This window comes from Podarcis vaucheri, assembly GCF_965113315.1.
Source record: "Podarcis vaucheri genome assembly, chromosome: 6".
Lineage (NCBI taxonomy): Eukaryota > Metazoa > Chordata > Lepidosauria > Squamata > Lacertidae > Podarcis > Podarcis vaucheri.
In genome coordinates this window covers 40,048,498-40,063,132 of record NC_138764.1, presented here as the reverse complement: position 1 = coordinate 40,063,132, position 14,635 = coordinate 40,048,498, and the positions used below count along the sequence as shown (strand labels likewise).

Genomic DNA, 14,635 nt, shown 5'->3' with positions numbered 1-14,635 from the left:
GGTGCAAAGGAGGAACCGGGTCGCTTCGTGCTTGGTGTCTGCGGTGCAGCCCCGAGAAGCCGCCAGGTCTGGTTTCGGTCCCTTTTTTCGTTACTGTTCCGTGGAGGCGGTTTGTTTGGTCCTCCAGGGTGAGAAGAGCTGCTTCCAACCCCATACTAGCAGGTGGGCAGGCCGTGACCCTCTTGGCCGAGCCCCACCCTTGCTGGTGCTCAAGGAAAAACCTGGGCCAAAAATACGGGTTGGTCTTGTGATCTTGTAGCAAAGAGCTTATATATAATATACAGTAGTAATGAATCAGGGTGCAATAAGAGGCAGCCACGGGGTGGTATGGTATTGTGGAGTTAAGGGATACCCAAATAGGCCTGGGAATGTTTTGGATAACATGACAGAGTAGGACATTATAACAGGATAGCTCAGTCGCAGGATCCTTTAGAAGCCATTCTGTGAGTTAACTGCAATATATTACTCTCCTGTATATTACTCTCTACAAACATTGTCATGTCATCTGCTTTCCCCTGCCCTTGCTGTTATGCAAGCTGGATGTGGAAAAAATATTCAATTGGGTTTTAAATACTTATTGTAATGTTAAGAACTATGTCCCTTCCCCCTCTTAATGGTGATACATGTTAAAATAACAATAATTAGAAATCCAAAGTAACAGACTGAAATATGTCTTGGCTCAGTACCATAAATAGCACCCCCCCCCCGTCAGATAAGAGTTATGGGAAATTCCACTGTCATCCATTCAAAGAATATTATTATTATTATTATTATTATTATTATTATGTGGTTGGATGTTACCTTCCACTTTAAAACATTTCCCCACTTTTGTTTTTCTGCCTAGAAACATTTACTGTTATTCATCTTTGTATTTTGTGTGTGTATGTGGAAGCTTGTTAAAAACCTTTGTGTGGAGATAAGCTGCTTTGCAGGCTTTTCAAAATCTTTTGCACAGTTTTCTTTTTTTAAGTGCTCCAAATATCTCAATTAACTCACAGGTCAGCCAAATGGCAGTTATAAATCTTAGGAGTAATCTTTCTGTTTTTCTGGGTTGTGCTCTGTATGCTTTCAAAGATAAAAAAATAAAAAAGAATAACACACTGGAAAACTCCATAGCTTTCTCAGTACTCAGAGCTGTTCATTAGCACTGAAATCTTATTCACACCTGCCCGAGGTAAGTCTTATTGAGTTTTTAATAGACTTTACTTTTAGATAAGTGTGTATAGAATTGCAGTAGTGGGCTGCAAATCTTGTCTCACTTACTTGGGAGTAAGGCCCACTGATTTTGATGGGGCTTACTTTTGTGTAGACAGTTAGGATATTGCTGTTACTATTTACAGGAAAATGGAAGGGTCTGTACCTTTTACTTTCTCCACGACATTCACTGTTCCACTTGAAACTATCTTTGCTATTTGTACCATTGGAACTCTGGATGGAAGGAAGTAAGTTTGAAGCCACTGAGTTAACTTCACAAAGCGTGAGGTGTATAGTCCAATATCTGTCTCTCATTGGCAGCCTATATCCAGCATCGTCTGCAAGTAATATGGTTTTGACTTAGTGTCACTCAATGATGCTGTGGGAAAGAAGGAGCCATGTCAGAAGACGCTGCTAGTGAGACACGTTTATCTTTGAAGACAGCAGCTTTAAGAGTATTTGATCTTCCTCTTTCCTGGTATTCTTCCCTAACCCAGGTAACCCTTGCATTTCTTTATTTTAGCTTGTAGTGCTTTTTGAAGCTAACATCTAACAGTGTTTTATATAATGTGCTTTTATGTAATACGTATTTGGTTAAGATGGTTTATATAAAATTATTGTTGAACGTAGCATTAAAAAAAAATATTGCTGTGGATTCCAGTAGATTTCATTCTGTTACATGTACTGGACTGCAGAGGCTGCAGTGAAGCCTTTGCAGTGCCATACATCTCAATTGTAGAGTGATTACAACCAGTACTGCCTGTCTTGCTTTTTCTGTTTTGCGTCAAAGTGTATTATTTGATGTATTGTCTAGCCAGTTTCTAATTATTTTCTGCCTTTCAGTGTAAAGTTTTTTATTGAGCTCACTGATATGAATAAACAAAAAGCCCTGAAGAGTAATATGGGTAGTATACAGCTAAGTCATATACAGAGCAGACCTGTTGAAATCACAGGAGAGAAGTTAGCAGCAACTAATTTTAATTGCTTTATTTCAGCAGGTCTCTTGTAGTACAGTTTAGTCAGATACCACCCTTTGTTGGCAGTTTTAATAATTATAAAATAGGGACTACCTCTTAAGAATATCTTGCAAATAACCACACCCTATGTGTATGTTTTCTTGCTAATGCAAGTCACAGAAGGCTTCAGACAGTATTTTGTTTTTTTAAGATTTCTACAAATTTAATCAAGTTGCTGTCAGTTTTGTCCCAATTTACGAGATGAGCATTTACAGAGTGTTGATACTTCCAATATTTAGCATGATCTGCAGAATCAGCAAGACAGAAATAATCTAGAGCAGGCTTTTACTGTGGGTGGCGGTGGATAGGACATACAACATCTGTTTCTAAAGCAGGGTAGGGTGGAGCCCCGACTGCCAGAAACGCTGCTGCACTATAAGAGGAGGTGGAGTGATGAAAAGCAACAGAACAGAAATAGACAGTGTTGGACTGAGTTTTGTTACCTTGATGTCAGTGTGCTCCACTCCAGAAGAGGAAAGACTGCTGTATCATTTGTCTCAATGACAAAAAAACCTCTACTAGTTCCATCAACTAGGAAAAAACCTGAATGTATAATGTATCTCTATACAATATGAACAGAGAGCCTAAAAGTTTGTATATTGAGAAACACATATTAGGAGTGTGATCCAGAGGGTCATTTTGTGCAGATTGTTGTTGTTCAGTCGTGTCCGACTCTTCGTGACCCCATGGACCAGAGCACGCCAGGCACTCCTGTCTTCCACTGCCTCCCTACGAAACTCATGTTCGTAGCTTCGAGAACACTGTCCAACCATCTCGTCCTCTGTCGTCCCCTTCTCCTTGTGCCCTCCTTGTGCAGATAGAACTTGTATATAATGCAAGCATAGTGACATTTGTCTGGTAACAGGCAAACCACATGTAGCCACAGAATGCTTTGTGAGAATGTCTGTGTTGCACACAGGAAAACTACTGAAAGGGTTGGAAATTCACTGTCTTGAGCAGCACACTTTGCTTGTGTTGAGGATCTGCAAAAGTATAGCAGATTGCCTGCTGCTGAACTAATAGAAACCATGCCCAGTCCTCTGGTGACCACACCCCAGGTACCCGTTTTCCCTGAGAACCTGTTGGTTGGGAGAAGGCGCCACAACTACTCCTGTATCCTTAGATCAATTGAAAAAGACAAAAAATCAGTGGAGAGTAGAAATCACATCAGATTCTGCTATTTTCTTTTAAATCATGAGGCATGTGTACATTCGGCAGTGGCTGTAGTGTTATGTCTGGTGCAAATAAATAATGTGATTGCCAACTCTATGCTAATACATTTGTTCATAAAGTTCATCACAGTGTACTGATTCTTAGTTGGTTCCAGGCAACATATTATGCCAGGTGCATCTACAAGTGGAAACCTTTAGAAATGTCTCTAAATGGTTACATAGCAAAACACAGAATATGATTAATTATAGAGTAGGACTAATGCAGTTAAACAAATGCTGTAATGAGCATTCCTTGTTCTAAAAGTAGCTAATGTTGGGCACATCCAGTTCTGCTTCCAGTAATTATCAGCTTACCGCTCAAATTCCTGAAAATAATCTGTGTTGGTCTTTGGGAGCAAAAGAAGATATTCACTTTAACTTGTGGGCAAGTTTTCTCTAGGCCTTTGGATTTGCCAGTGGGAATCCAAAGGTCTGTGGTCAAAATGTAGAAATACAGCATCCAATATAACTGTCAAAATAAATGCAAACGCACACTTTCTCAAAGTTAACATAAAAGTATAGAATTTTAGCCTATTGTGTGTTGTTGTTGTTGTTGTTGTTGTTGTTGTTATATTTTACAGAAATTATTTAAGATTTATACACAATAAATTGCACAGAGTTTCTTTGATTGGTGTAGTGTTCAGATTTCAAATGTTAACTTAAACCTATTGCATCAAAACTGATTTTTTTTTCTCCTTCTGTAGAACATAGGATATAACTTACTTTTTAAAATATGTGTTTTAAGGTTAATGTTTCCCCAGGTCTCAAGAAGTTATTTGTAATAACAGCAGTGGGTGCAGTGTCTGTGCTTTTTCTTGCCCATCACTTCAAAAGAAAGCGTGGGAAGAAAACCAGGAATGTATCGCCATGGGAGCCAGGCCACGTCGTCTTAGACTATATAAAAACACCTGCATCAGAGAAAGGTAGGTGGCACGATGTCTAAGGAAAGCCAAGATTCTGTACACACCTGGAAGGAAGCCTCATTGAACACAGTGGGGCTTACTTCTGAGCACGCCTATGTAGACTTGCAGTGGCCAGCTTTAGAAGTACATGGAAATAAGTTGGAAAAATTGGGGCTTATTGCCAAGCAAGCATTTTGGGACTGGGGTAGAGGTTTTTGGTTTTTAAAGTTCCTCAGCTTGGTTTCCCACTGAAACATGTACTATATGCATGCAACAGTGTGTGTGCACCACAACTCATTCCTTAACAAATCCCTAAACTGCCTCTTTATCGCTTAGAGATAATTTTTTTAAACCACAATAAACAGTTGGGAGGCTTAGCATAGCCCTGATTGGTCTGCAAGGAGATGGACACGTGTAGCACCTTTCCCCCCCTCCCAGCAGCAGGTCCAGCATAAACCTGCCTGCAGCCTTCCTTTTTGTTTCCCCATCCTCAAGCCTTGCTGACTACAAAGTGCACGTGCTTATCCTTCCTTATAGAAAGCAATAGATAAGAGCTTAGTGATTCACAGCTTACACCATCATTGTACAGCATTAATAGCATTCTAGAATGTTACATTACTTCCAAAATGATAATTTTAAGAGTTACTTGAAAAGAAGGAGTTATCCCATCTTAAAAAGTTATTGCTCGAATACAACAGAAAATTAGATAGTTGTTTTTCAATGAAAACCCTTTGCAGTCATGCAAGTGACACTTGCCTCAATGGGGGTTACTCCCAGGTAAGTCTGCATAGGTCTGTTGCTTTGATTGTATTATCTTCCTCTTCAGGTTCCAGTTGTTCCAGCAGCAGACAAAATCTAACACTTTCGTTGAGTTCAGCCAAAGAAAAAGGTTCTCAATCCTATATCAATGCAAATGGAGGCCTCTTCAGTAAATATTCGGGTTCAGTACAGAGTTTGGCCTCGGTAAGCATATCTTATTATTTTCATGTAGTTTGCTGATAAGCTGTTGAATAGTGATTCCCCCCATTGACTTGCATAGGGGCAGAAAAGAGGCACTCTTCCTGGATCAGTTCTGTAGAATGTGTGCCATTTTTATGCTGACTCTCACCTTGCTTTTTCTCCTGTACAAAATGAACCTTAAAGGCACCTAGCCTGAAAACCCTTGGGCTTATTTGTCTAGCTCGTTTCTTACCTAGGGACACCTCTATGCTATTGTCATACAAATTGCCCCCAAAACTATGGGGGCATCTAGTGCATACTTTTTTTTAACTTATCCCCAGACTGAAAGGCTGCCCTTCTGGAAAGCCATGTGAGCTAAGCATCCCAAATCTGACACCTGTACATCTTCTTTAAATTAGGTCCAAAGTGCCGCATCCTGTCCTAGCTGTGCTTGTGTCAATTCTAGTTCCTGGGACAAAGCAGATGAAGATGATATAAAGCTGGTCAATGTTCCAGTAACTACTCCAGAAAACTTATACTTGATGGGTAAGTGAGCAGATTCCTTAGATGCAGCATTTCTTGCTGCTATTTTCAAAAGTTTCTAAGTTCAGGATTGTTTGCTATTACAAAAATAGTGTTACTTTCTTTCAAGGGCATGATGACATTTTTATTTAACAAATTGTTAAAGATCTGTTTGTTGCCTGAAGTCCTCTATAGGCCATATAACATATCTGTCTGATCTGCGGCAGAGTGGCTGGGGCAACCCAGCCAGATGGGCAGGGAGTCGTAATAATAATAATAATAATAATAATAATAATAATGCATGAAGACAAAGCCTGCCACATGCAGGGATCAGGAACAGAAAGAGCATGTGGTGTGTAGTCTCTGTAGACAGCAAAAGTTTTAGAAACTAATAGAAACATGAAACCTTCCTCATCTACAGTATTGCTACGTGTATTCACAATATGTTTGCTTATTGAATATTAAAAGAATGTGTGGCTTCGCTTGGAACAATTTGAATTGGAAGGACTCAAAAGCCGTCTAATCCATGGGGGCCGAATCCGGCCCAGCCGCCTTCTAAATCCGGCCCGCGGATGGTCCAGGAATTAGCATGTTTTTACAAGAGTAGAATGTGTCCTTTTATTTAAAATGCATCTCTGGGTTGTTTGTGGGGCATAGGAATTCGTTCATTTTTCCCCCTTCGAAATATAGTCCGGCGCCCCCACAAGGTCTGAGGGACAGTGGACCGGTCCCCTGCTGAAAAAGTTTGCTGACCTCTGGACTAATCCAGTCTCCTCTCAGAATGCAGCATTCCTCCTGATCAGTCAATGAAGTACATGGCTTGCTCAGCTAGAGTGCCAGTACATTCGACTGATTTATTTGGCAGGCACCTTTCTACAAAAGGTTCAAGTGTCGAGCCATGCTAACTGAAAATATGATACAGAGTTGTTGCATGAGTAAACATTTCTTTCAGGAATGGAACTATTTGAAGAAGCTCTTCGCCGATGGGAGCAGGCACTTACGTTTCGTAACAGGCAAGCGGAAGATGAAGCCAACTGTAGCGCCGTCAAACTTGGAGCAGGTGATGCTATTGCAGAAGAAAGTGTAGAAGTAAGTAAATGAGTTGCTGTTCCTTCAGATAATTTGTTTCCCCTGTTTCTGGTTAAAATTCCAAAGTACAGTGGTGCCTTGCAAGACGAAATTAATCCCTTCCGCGAGTCTCTTCGTCTAGCGGTTTTTTCGTCTTGCGAAGCAACCCTATTAGCGGATTAGCTATTAGCGGCTTAGAAAAAGGGGGGTGAAGCGGAAACAAATCGGAACACTTGCAAGACGTTTTCGTCTTGCGAAGCAAGCCCATGGGGAAAATCGTCTTGCGAAGCAGCTCAAAAACGGAAAACCCTTTCGTCTAGCGGGTTTTCCGTCTTGCGAGGCATTCATCTTGCGGGGCACCACTGTATACTCCCGCTTCTAGCAAAGAAGCTAAAATTATTCAAGAGAACCTGAATAATACCAAGGTTGCAGGTTCGATCCCTGTAAAGGACAGCTGCCTATTCCTGCATCACAGGGGTTTGGACTAGATGATCCTCAGGGACCCTTCCAACTTTTATGATGCTGAGGAACTCTGTGAGCCTCTTGAATGCCTACAATATGAGCAACTGCGTCCCCAGTGACCTATTTCTTCTTTAGTGTCTTTCTTCCTTCAAAAGTTTTCAATATATCATAGTACCATATTGGCCTGAATATAAGCTGCACCCGAATATACCGTATTTTTCGCTCTATAACACGCACCCGACCATAACACGCACGTAGTTTTTAGAGGAGGAAAACAAGAAAAAAAATATTCTAAATGAAACAGTGGATGTATGATTTTTGTGGTTCATGCTGTGGCCACAGACATGTGATCTGACAGTGAGTTTGGAGTAGCCCAATGCAAAAATCCTGAGGATCCATGTGGATCCATGCTTTGTAACCACGTTTTTGCACCACTGCGACCCTAGGCAACAGTGGGTGCGTGATTTTTTTGGTGCAGGCTGTAGCCATGGACATGCTATGTTATCTAATGGTGAATTTGGGGTGACCCAGTGCAAAGATCCTGTGGATCCATGCTTTGTAACCACGTTTTTGCACCATTGCAGCCCCAGGCAACAGTGGGTGCGTGATTTTTTTGGTACAGACTGTAGCCATGGACATGTAATGTGATCTGATGGTGAATTTGGGGTGACCCAATGCAAAAATCCTGAGGATCCATGTGGATCCGTGCTTTGTCACCACGTTTTAAATGGGGAGGGAAGGAAAGCAAAAGTCCCCCCCCCTCCAAGCCAGACAGGATATACGAAGTATGATTTCTATTTACGGTAATTTTTTTTGGCCACCTCTGTCACTGCAACCTTTGCTCTGTGCTTGCACACTTTTGGGCAATAGGGCATGTAACACACTTTTTTTCATCTGCCAAGATAGTTGATATACAGCATATAAATCCAGAGATTTCCATGTCTCAGTCTGCAATCTAGCCTGCTGTTACTTACGAGCAGGGAAGCAGGGTTTCTCTTCCAAACAAGCATACTGTCTCCCTCCAGCAGTACATTGCTTGGAGAAGCTGTAATTTGGAGGGGGCCTGGGGGCAGGGCTCTCTGCTTTTGGAAAAGAAATGAGAAACCTACCATTGTAAAGCAAAAGTCGTTCCCCCCACCACCACCCAAGTCAGCCCTCTCTCTCTCTCTCTCTCTCCCACCTGCATGCTTTTCGGCTGCCTGCGAGTCCCTAGAGCACGGAGAGGAGGAAGTGGTGGGCTGGAGCCTGCACGCAGTGTGACTAGGGAAGATTAGAAGGAAGGACGCGATCCTTTCCTTAACCCTCTGCTTGCCAGGAGGACAGGGGATTCCCTGCTCTTTGTTGAGTTTGAGCAAACGCAGCAACAGAAGCGGGCGGGCAGTAAGACCCTGAGGCAGAATGCAGGAAAGCTTCTGCCTTCCCTCTTCCCTCCGCCTGCCCGCCGATCTTATTTTTGCCTATTTTGCCCCTGCGCTCCGTGAGTCAGCTCCAGGGACCACACATTCGCTCAATAACACGCACAGACATTTCACCTTACTTTTTAGGACAAAAAATCTGCGTGTTATAGAGCGAAATTTACAGTAAGCTGCACCTTTAAAATTCAGGGGGGGGGGGAACAACAATACCCGAATATAAGCCGCTCCCTTAAAATTCTGCAGGCACGCACACCCGTCCCATTTTACCGTATGTCTGTTTCAGCAGCGATATCGTAAAAGCCCATTTTTGTAAGGTCATGAATTTAAGCCACACTTTAACTTTTTACGGGCGAAATTTGGAAAAAAAGTGAGGCGTATATTCAGGCCAATACAGTACTATTAAAATCAAAACTTACACAAAGCTATCTCAAAATTATCTCATTGCAAATCCTGGCTAGGATGAACTGGCATGGTCTTAATAGGATAACATTAGAAGATGATCCCTATATTCTTTTATCCCCTACTTTGGCCATCTAAGAATGCTGCACACTGAGCCTACATTGGTTGGACCCTCTTCCATTGGTTAGTTAACTTTTAAAGTGTTTGCCTATTCTCTCGAAGTACCATTCTGCCTTTCGCTTTGCTTCTTTAATTGGGCCTGGGATTTGTGGAAGCACAAGAAAAGCAATTTACTCCTGACCCACGAAGATGGGAAGCAGCAGACTGGCAGCTACCTTGCTGAGGCAGATGACATGGCTTATAGTTCTTTCTCCATGGACTTCCTCCCTGGCCAAGGTTAGGGAAAACAGGTGGGGTAGAGGAAGAGATAAGAACAAAATTTGCACAACTGGCCAACCTCACAAGGCAGTTATTTGTACAGTGATCTTTATATGTCCAGTGATGGAAACCCTAAGCACTTTGCTGCTGAAAGGCATGAATTCCACACATATTTTTAACTCTCTTTTTGTACCCAGTTGCAAACATGTTTATGTGGAAGTTCCAGGGTGGGGTATCTAAAGTATATGTACATAGGATTGCACCTTTAGTTTTTCTGATGTGAGCTTCTTGAAGTAAGCATGCTGCTAGAGTCAAACTTTCCTAATCTTAATAGGTTAGTTGCTGATCTAGGTAATGTTTCCAGGTCCTGCTGATTTTTGCATGTGGGACAGTATACATATTTGATATAAATAATAACCAAAAAAGTGTTTGTTGATCCTTGTGCATCTCAGAATCTCCATGAGCTGCATAAAATATTGGTGACAGAACGTATTTGCCCTCTGCAACTTCTGTTTTGCAGGATATCATTAGTGCTGAATTCATTCATAAGCTTGAATCCTTGCTCCAAAGAGCTTATCGTCTTCAAGAAGAATTTGAGGCTTCTCTTGGGGCATCTGATCCTGCCTCCTTTGCCAATGATATTGGTGAGTTTGCCTTGGCTTTAAACTTGCATGTTTCTTGATGATATAGGGCTGCTAGTCTTGAAAACTTATTAGGACATGGTGAAGAGGCAGGAATGGGGGAATCAGAAATTACTCGTGATTTGAGTTGCTCCTCTTGTACAAACGATCAGTTCCCCAAAGCTGGTTTAGCTGCCGGCTCATAGTAGTAGCTCAAGGAGCCTGTAAAGTGATTTGTTAATCCGCACGTCTACATATTTGGACTGAATTTAGACCCAGAGCCCCTGGTGTAAAGGGTGCTCTTGCATTTGGCTAGAAAGCATTGTAATGATCAGTGAGACATGAAAGTAGAGATTTGCGGGGAGATGAGGATACTTCTTATGTATTGTGTAAGAATACATAGCAAAGCAGAACGTGGCTAATTTGCTAACTATGTATTGTAAGCTAGGTCTGGTCAAGTAGTTTGCCAGCCCTCGGCCACATCAGCCCGTGAGAACAGGTGAAAGGATAACATCTTTGAACTTGCTTGCAAGTCAGACTTGTACTGCACTGGCATTTTCAACTTTAATTTTGAGGTACTTCTGTACAACTGACTGCAGTGGCAGGAAGAGACTTGCTGGTAGTCTGTTATAATAAATCACTCAGCGCCAAAATGAACCCTTTCTTCCACAACTTTAGAAGACTGAGATTGCTTAGTGCCAGTCTGTTGTTTCTGTAAAAAGCAAGGTTGCGTGGAGGTATTGAGAACAAATGAAACTGCATTATATTGAGTCACGCAGTTGGTCCATCTAGCTCATTGCTGTCTGCACAGACTGGCAGCACCTCAGTCCCTGGTCTCAGGCAGAGGACATTCCTAGTCCTATGTGTACTAAGGACCTTCTTCATGAAAGCTGATGCTCTACCACTATGGCATATCTCAGTTAGAAGCTTAAAAATATCAAAGTTAGTATTTGGATGCCAGGATGATCGTGGATCATGCCTAGAAGCTTTGTATGTTTTCCATGATAACAACTGTAAACTTGAAATACAAATTGCTTCATTGTGTGATTTGCGTAGATCACACAGAAAACTTTGGAATTGGGGGGCACCAAATATATTTTAAGAAGATAAAAAACTGCTGTATCTCAGAATAACCAATTTACTGAAGAGTGTGTGATTATGAAAGTTGAAGTGTGTCTATGAGTGTGAGATGAGACTGTCAGTTTGCATTTCTTAGTGCAGAAAGTATTGATCTGATGTGTAATCCTTCCTATTCTGCTTAATTCACAAGGCTTCTGGAAGCTTCTCTTTGTGAAAGAAGCAAGCAGAAGGTTCATGATGTTTGGGTTATACCTTCAGAGAAGCTGAGTACAGCTGGCTTAAAGTGGTTCTGTGATTTCTTTCAGTCAAGGTCATGCTGACTATAAAAGTAAGGCCAGAAGGAGCCTGGGTTTCACTTTCTCTATCTCTTTTCCTTCTGGTGTGGTGTTCGGTACATAGTATGCTTAGTGTTAAGGTTTAGACTTGTTATAAGTTATTGTAAGTTTAAGCCTGATGCAACTGGGTTTCTAATGGACAGTGCCAATCCTGAATGTATTGGATTTGTGACCATTATGCTCATTTGCCTTCAGTAGCAGTAAAGCTCTACTGGATGAAATATTTATTGCCTCTGGTCTATTTTTTGGGAATCCTGCAACATGTTTAAGTTTTTACTCTGCTAACTATATGTTGGAATTCTACTCTGGGTCAATATTGAGTAGAATTTCATGACAGAGACTTCTGGCTCCCAGCTCAATTATTAACTCACTAGGTGGCCTGAAGTAAGATATTTAGTCTTTAGTCCCCCTCTGCAAAATATGCCTTGTTACTGGCCTACCCTCCAGGGTTATTGTAAAGATTATTGAGAAAATATATGAAGGACTTTAAAGTGCTGTAATAATCACAAACTGTTTGTTTTAAAACTACTGATAAGTATAGAAAGCCACTATGAGAAATTGGTTGAAGGGTGAGGCAGAAATCCGTATTATACTTTCTAAATGCTAGTGTGTTGAAGCAAATCAACACTAATTTCCTGCCCCAAATCACTTAGCAGCATCAGCAGCAGGGGGAAGCATTGCACATTAAATTCATGGCATCAGGTTTATTGGGAAGCCAAGCAGGCATATGTGTTCTGCATCCCCAGGAGCTAACTAAGGCAAAGCACTGTCTCTGTTGCCAAGTAGATTTATTGGTCACAACTTGTTCCTGGAAAGTGTGCATTTTAAGATAATGGCAACTGTCCAGCTCTAGATTTTCATGGCTTTAAAGTCAGAGGTGCATGCTGCCACTGCTAATTTGTATGATAGATAAGATTGCGACCCATTTTCAAAGCTATTGGCAGTTCTTAAGATGGTGTAAATGAATAACTTGGCAATGGGGTAATTGATTGCATGTTTGAATTATAGATAGAAACAGTTTTCCCTCTGAAACATGACATTTGTGTTCATTCCAATATTGATTTGTGAGTTTGAATCACGGATGCCACCAGGGGTCAGTCTTCCAATGGCTTTTTAAAATCCTGTTCAAAGCATGCTTCCTGGGAACTTGCTAGTTAATTTTAGTTTTCTGGCACATTTTTCCCCCAACACCTGCTACTGTAAGTCATAACACAGAAAGGGGCTTGAATGTCAGCTCTGAGGTTAGAAATCACACTGATATACATTGGCATATATATCTGCATACCAGCTGTTGGATGTCAGTTTCCTTTTTAATTTTTCTTCCTTGTGGAGAGTCTGTCAGCTTCCATAGTTTTCAAAGGGTTAAATTAATTTATATGTTTCACAGTACAGTACTGCTGGTTTGTAAAGATGACAAAATTGTATAGAGAGTGCTAAATAACAATCAAAAGAGCCTTTCAGTACAGAATGCTAAAGCAACATGCAAGGGCAAAACAGAATACTAATAATGTCATATTATTGTTGCCCTGAGTGGTTTCTGTCATATTAATGTTGTAACCTAAAGCAGTTGGTTCTTTTAATCTGTGTTTCTAAGATTTGAAATAGAAAATCATTACCCCCATAAGTATTTTTAGATTCACAGTAGGCTGGATACCACAATGTTTTGTTTTATATAAAAATATTTTTTCATCACACTTTTTTTTTACAGCTTAGATAAACACATTTATATAAAAAACAATATTCAATAGTCAATTCAATGTGGCAAAATGTATAAGTCTTATTAGGCTTTCAATGAAGGAAAATCGTAATTTCCAGGGCTGTCTACCCAACAAGACTTTGATCCCCTGAGAATCTCCAAATTATCACCACAGACTGTGTTTCCCTCAGTCATTGATGTTTTCTCTGTACTTAATTTTGTTCCAAGTAAAAACCGAGGCTTGTTACCTGTCAGCCAGATACATTTCTCTCTCTGAATTTAAATCTTCATTAAAATTCTTCTTGTTGGATAAAGGACCATACAGACCCTCGACCACACCTACCTTTGTTGCACTCCACGCTTTGTAACCATAGAATATTTAGCTGAATAGTTGAAGAAAGGGAGTCGGGAATTAGCAATAGTTTCCTGGGACTGCTTCAGTAGCTGAACTGTGCCAAAAGCAACATGACCTCAGACACAATAATGGGAGGACGGCTTGGCAGGAAGGACTAGCTAATATTATGGTTGAGCTGAGATGGAAAGTATTACAATATTTTAAGGCCTTCTGTTTTCCTCAGATTCTCGTCTGAAGGAGGAATCTGCCAAAATAAGTCTTAGAACAGGAAAGAGGGAAGAGATAGTTGAGGTGTTGATTCTGTTAGAGGAGGCACATCGACTGCTGTGCAGAGATGGTGTAGGTCAGAAAATGGGGGTTAGAGAGAGGAGAAAGTGTGTTTGTATCCAACAGCTCTCCCACCCACCCCAAACTAACCATTGAGTCTTTTTTTAAAATTAAAAACAACAACCAAGGAATAGCTGCCATATTTTCAGGACAAAGGTATGCTGGTCCTTAAAAATGAGGCTGCTATAGATACTGGTATGTGCATGCAGTGTTGGTACTCTTCATCCTTTTCGGACCCAGGAATCACCTTTAACCCCAGCATCCATTTTGGAGCCCATTTCTTAGTATTTTTTCTACCATGTATTCGTATGGTGGTAGTGCTGTTGTTGCAACTCACCTTAGATCATACTTTGAGTGGTAGCTGGTCCTGGCCAACCAGTTGAAAGTGATATAATATGTGTGTGTATTACACATGTGTTGGTTGATGAAATGAAAAAGGACCTGTTGGCTTCCTATCCTCTCCCCCCCCCCCTGCGATTTCTCTGTCAGAACTGGTGGTGGATCAAGTTCCATTAATTAGCTCCTCACAAATAGAAGTTCAGTGCGACTTGAAAAAGAAAGAAAAAGAAAATGCAGTTCCTGATGTCTTTAGATGTGAAAAGTCAAAAAATAAAAAAGCATAACACTAGCAGGGAGAGGCAGGTCCTTCTACAAATCCCCCCCAGCTTAGGGCACCCCCACACATCTAGTACTGCTTTGTCCTCCTATGTCATGGA

The 14,635-nt window shown here is 41.1% G+C and overlaps 1 protein-coding gene across 4 annotated transcripts in view; it reads left to right on the top strand.

Moving 5' to 3' along the window:
- The window catches only part of MIGA1 (mitoguardin 1), a 39,511-nt gene that overhangs the window by 683 nt on the left and 24,193 nt on the right, over positions 1-14,635 (top strand). The window contains exons 1-8 of one of the 4 annotated variants that reach the window (XM_082227282.1): positions 21-66; positions 1,075-1,174; positions 1,516-1,691; positions 4,167-4,344; positions 5,150-5,286; positions 5,682-5,808; positions 6,737-6,873; positions 10,027-10,150. In XM_082227282.1, the coding sequence (XP_082083408.1) occupies positions 1,593-1,691; positions 4,167-4,344; positions 5,150-5,286; positions 5,682-5,808; positions 6,737-6,873; positions 10,027-10,150 (802 nt within the window). In that variant the 5' untranslated portion in view covers positions 21-66; positions 1,075-1,174; positions 1,516-1,592. Of the gene's footprint in view, positions 67-143; positions 163-1,074; positions 1,175-1,515; positions 1,692-4,166; positions 4,345-5,149; positions 5,287-5,681; positions 5,809-6,736; positions 6,874-10,026; positions 10,151-14,635 lie in introns of those variants that run through there. The other 3 variants (XM_082227281.1, XM_082227284.1, XM_082227283.1) reach the window with 3 other exon arrangements.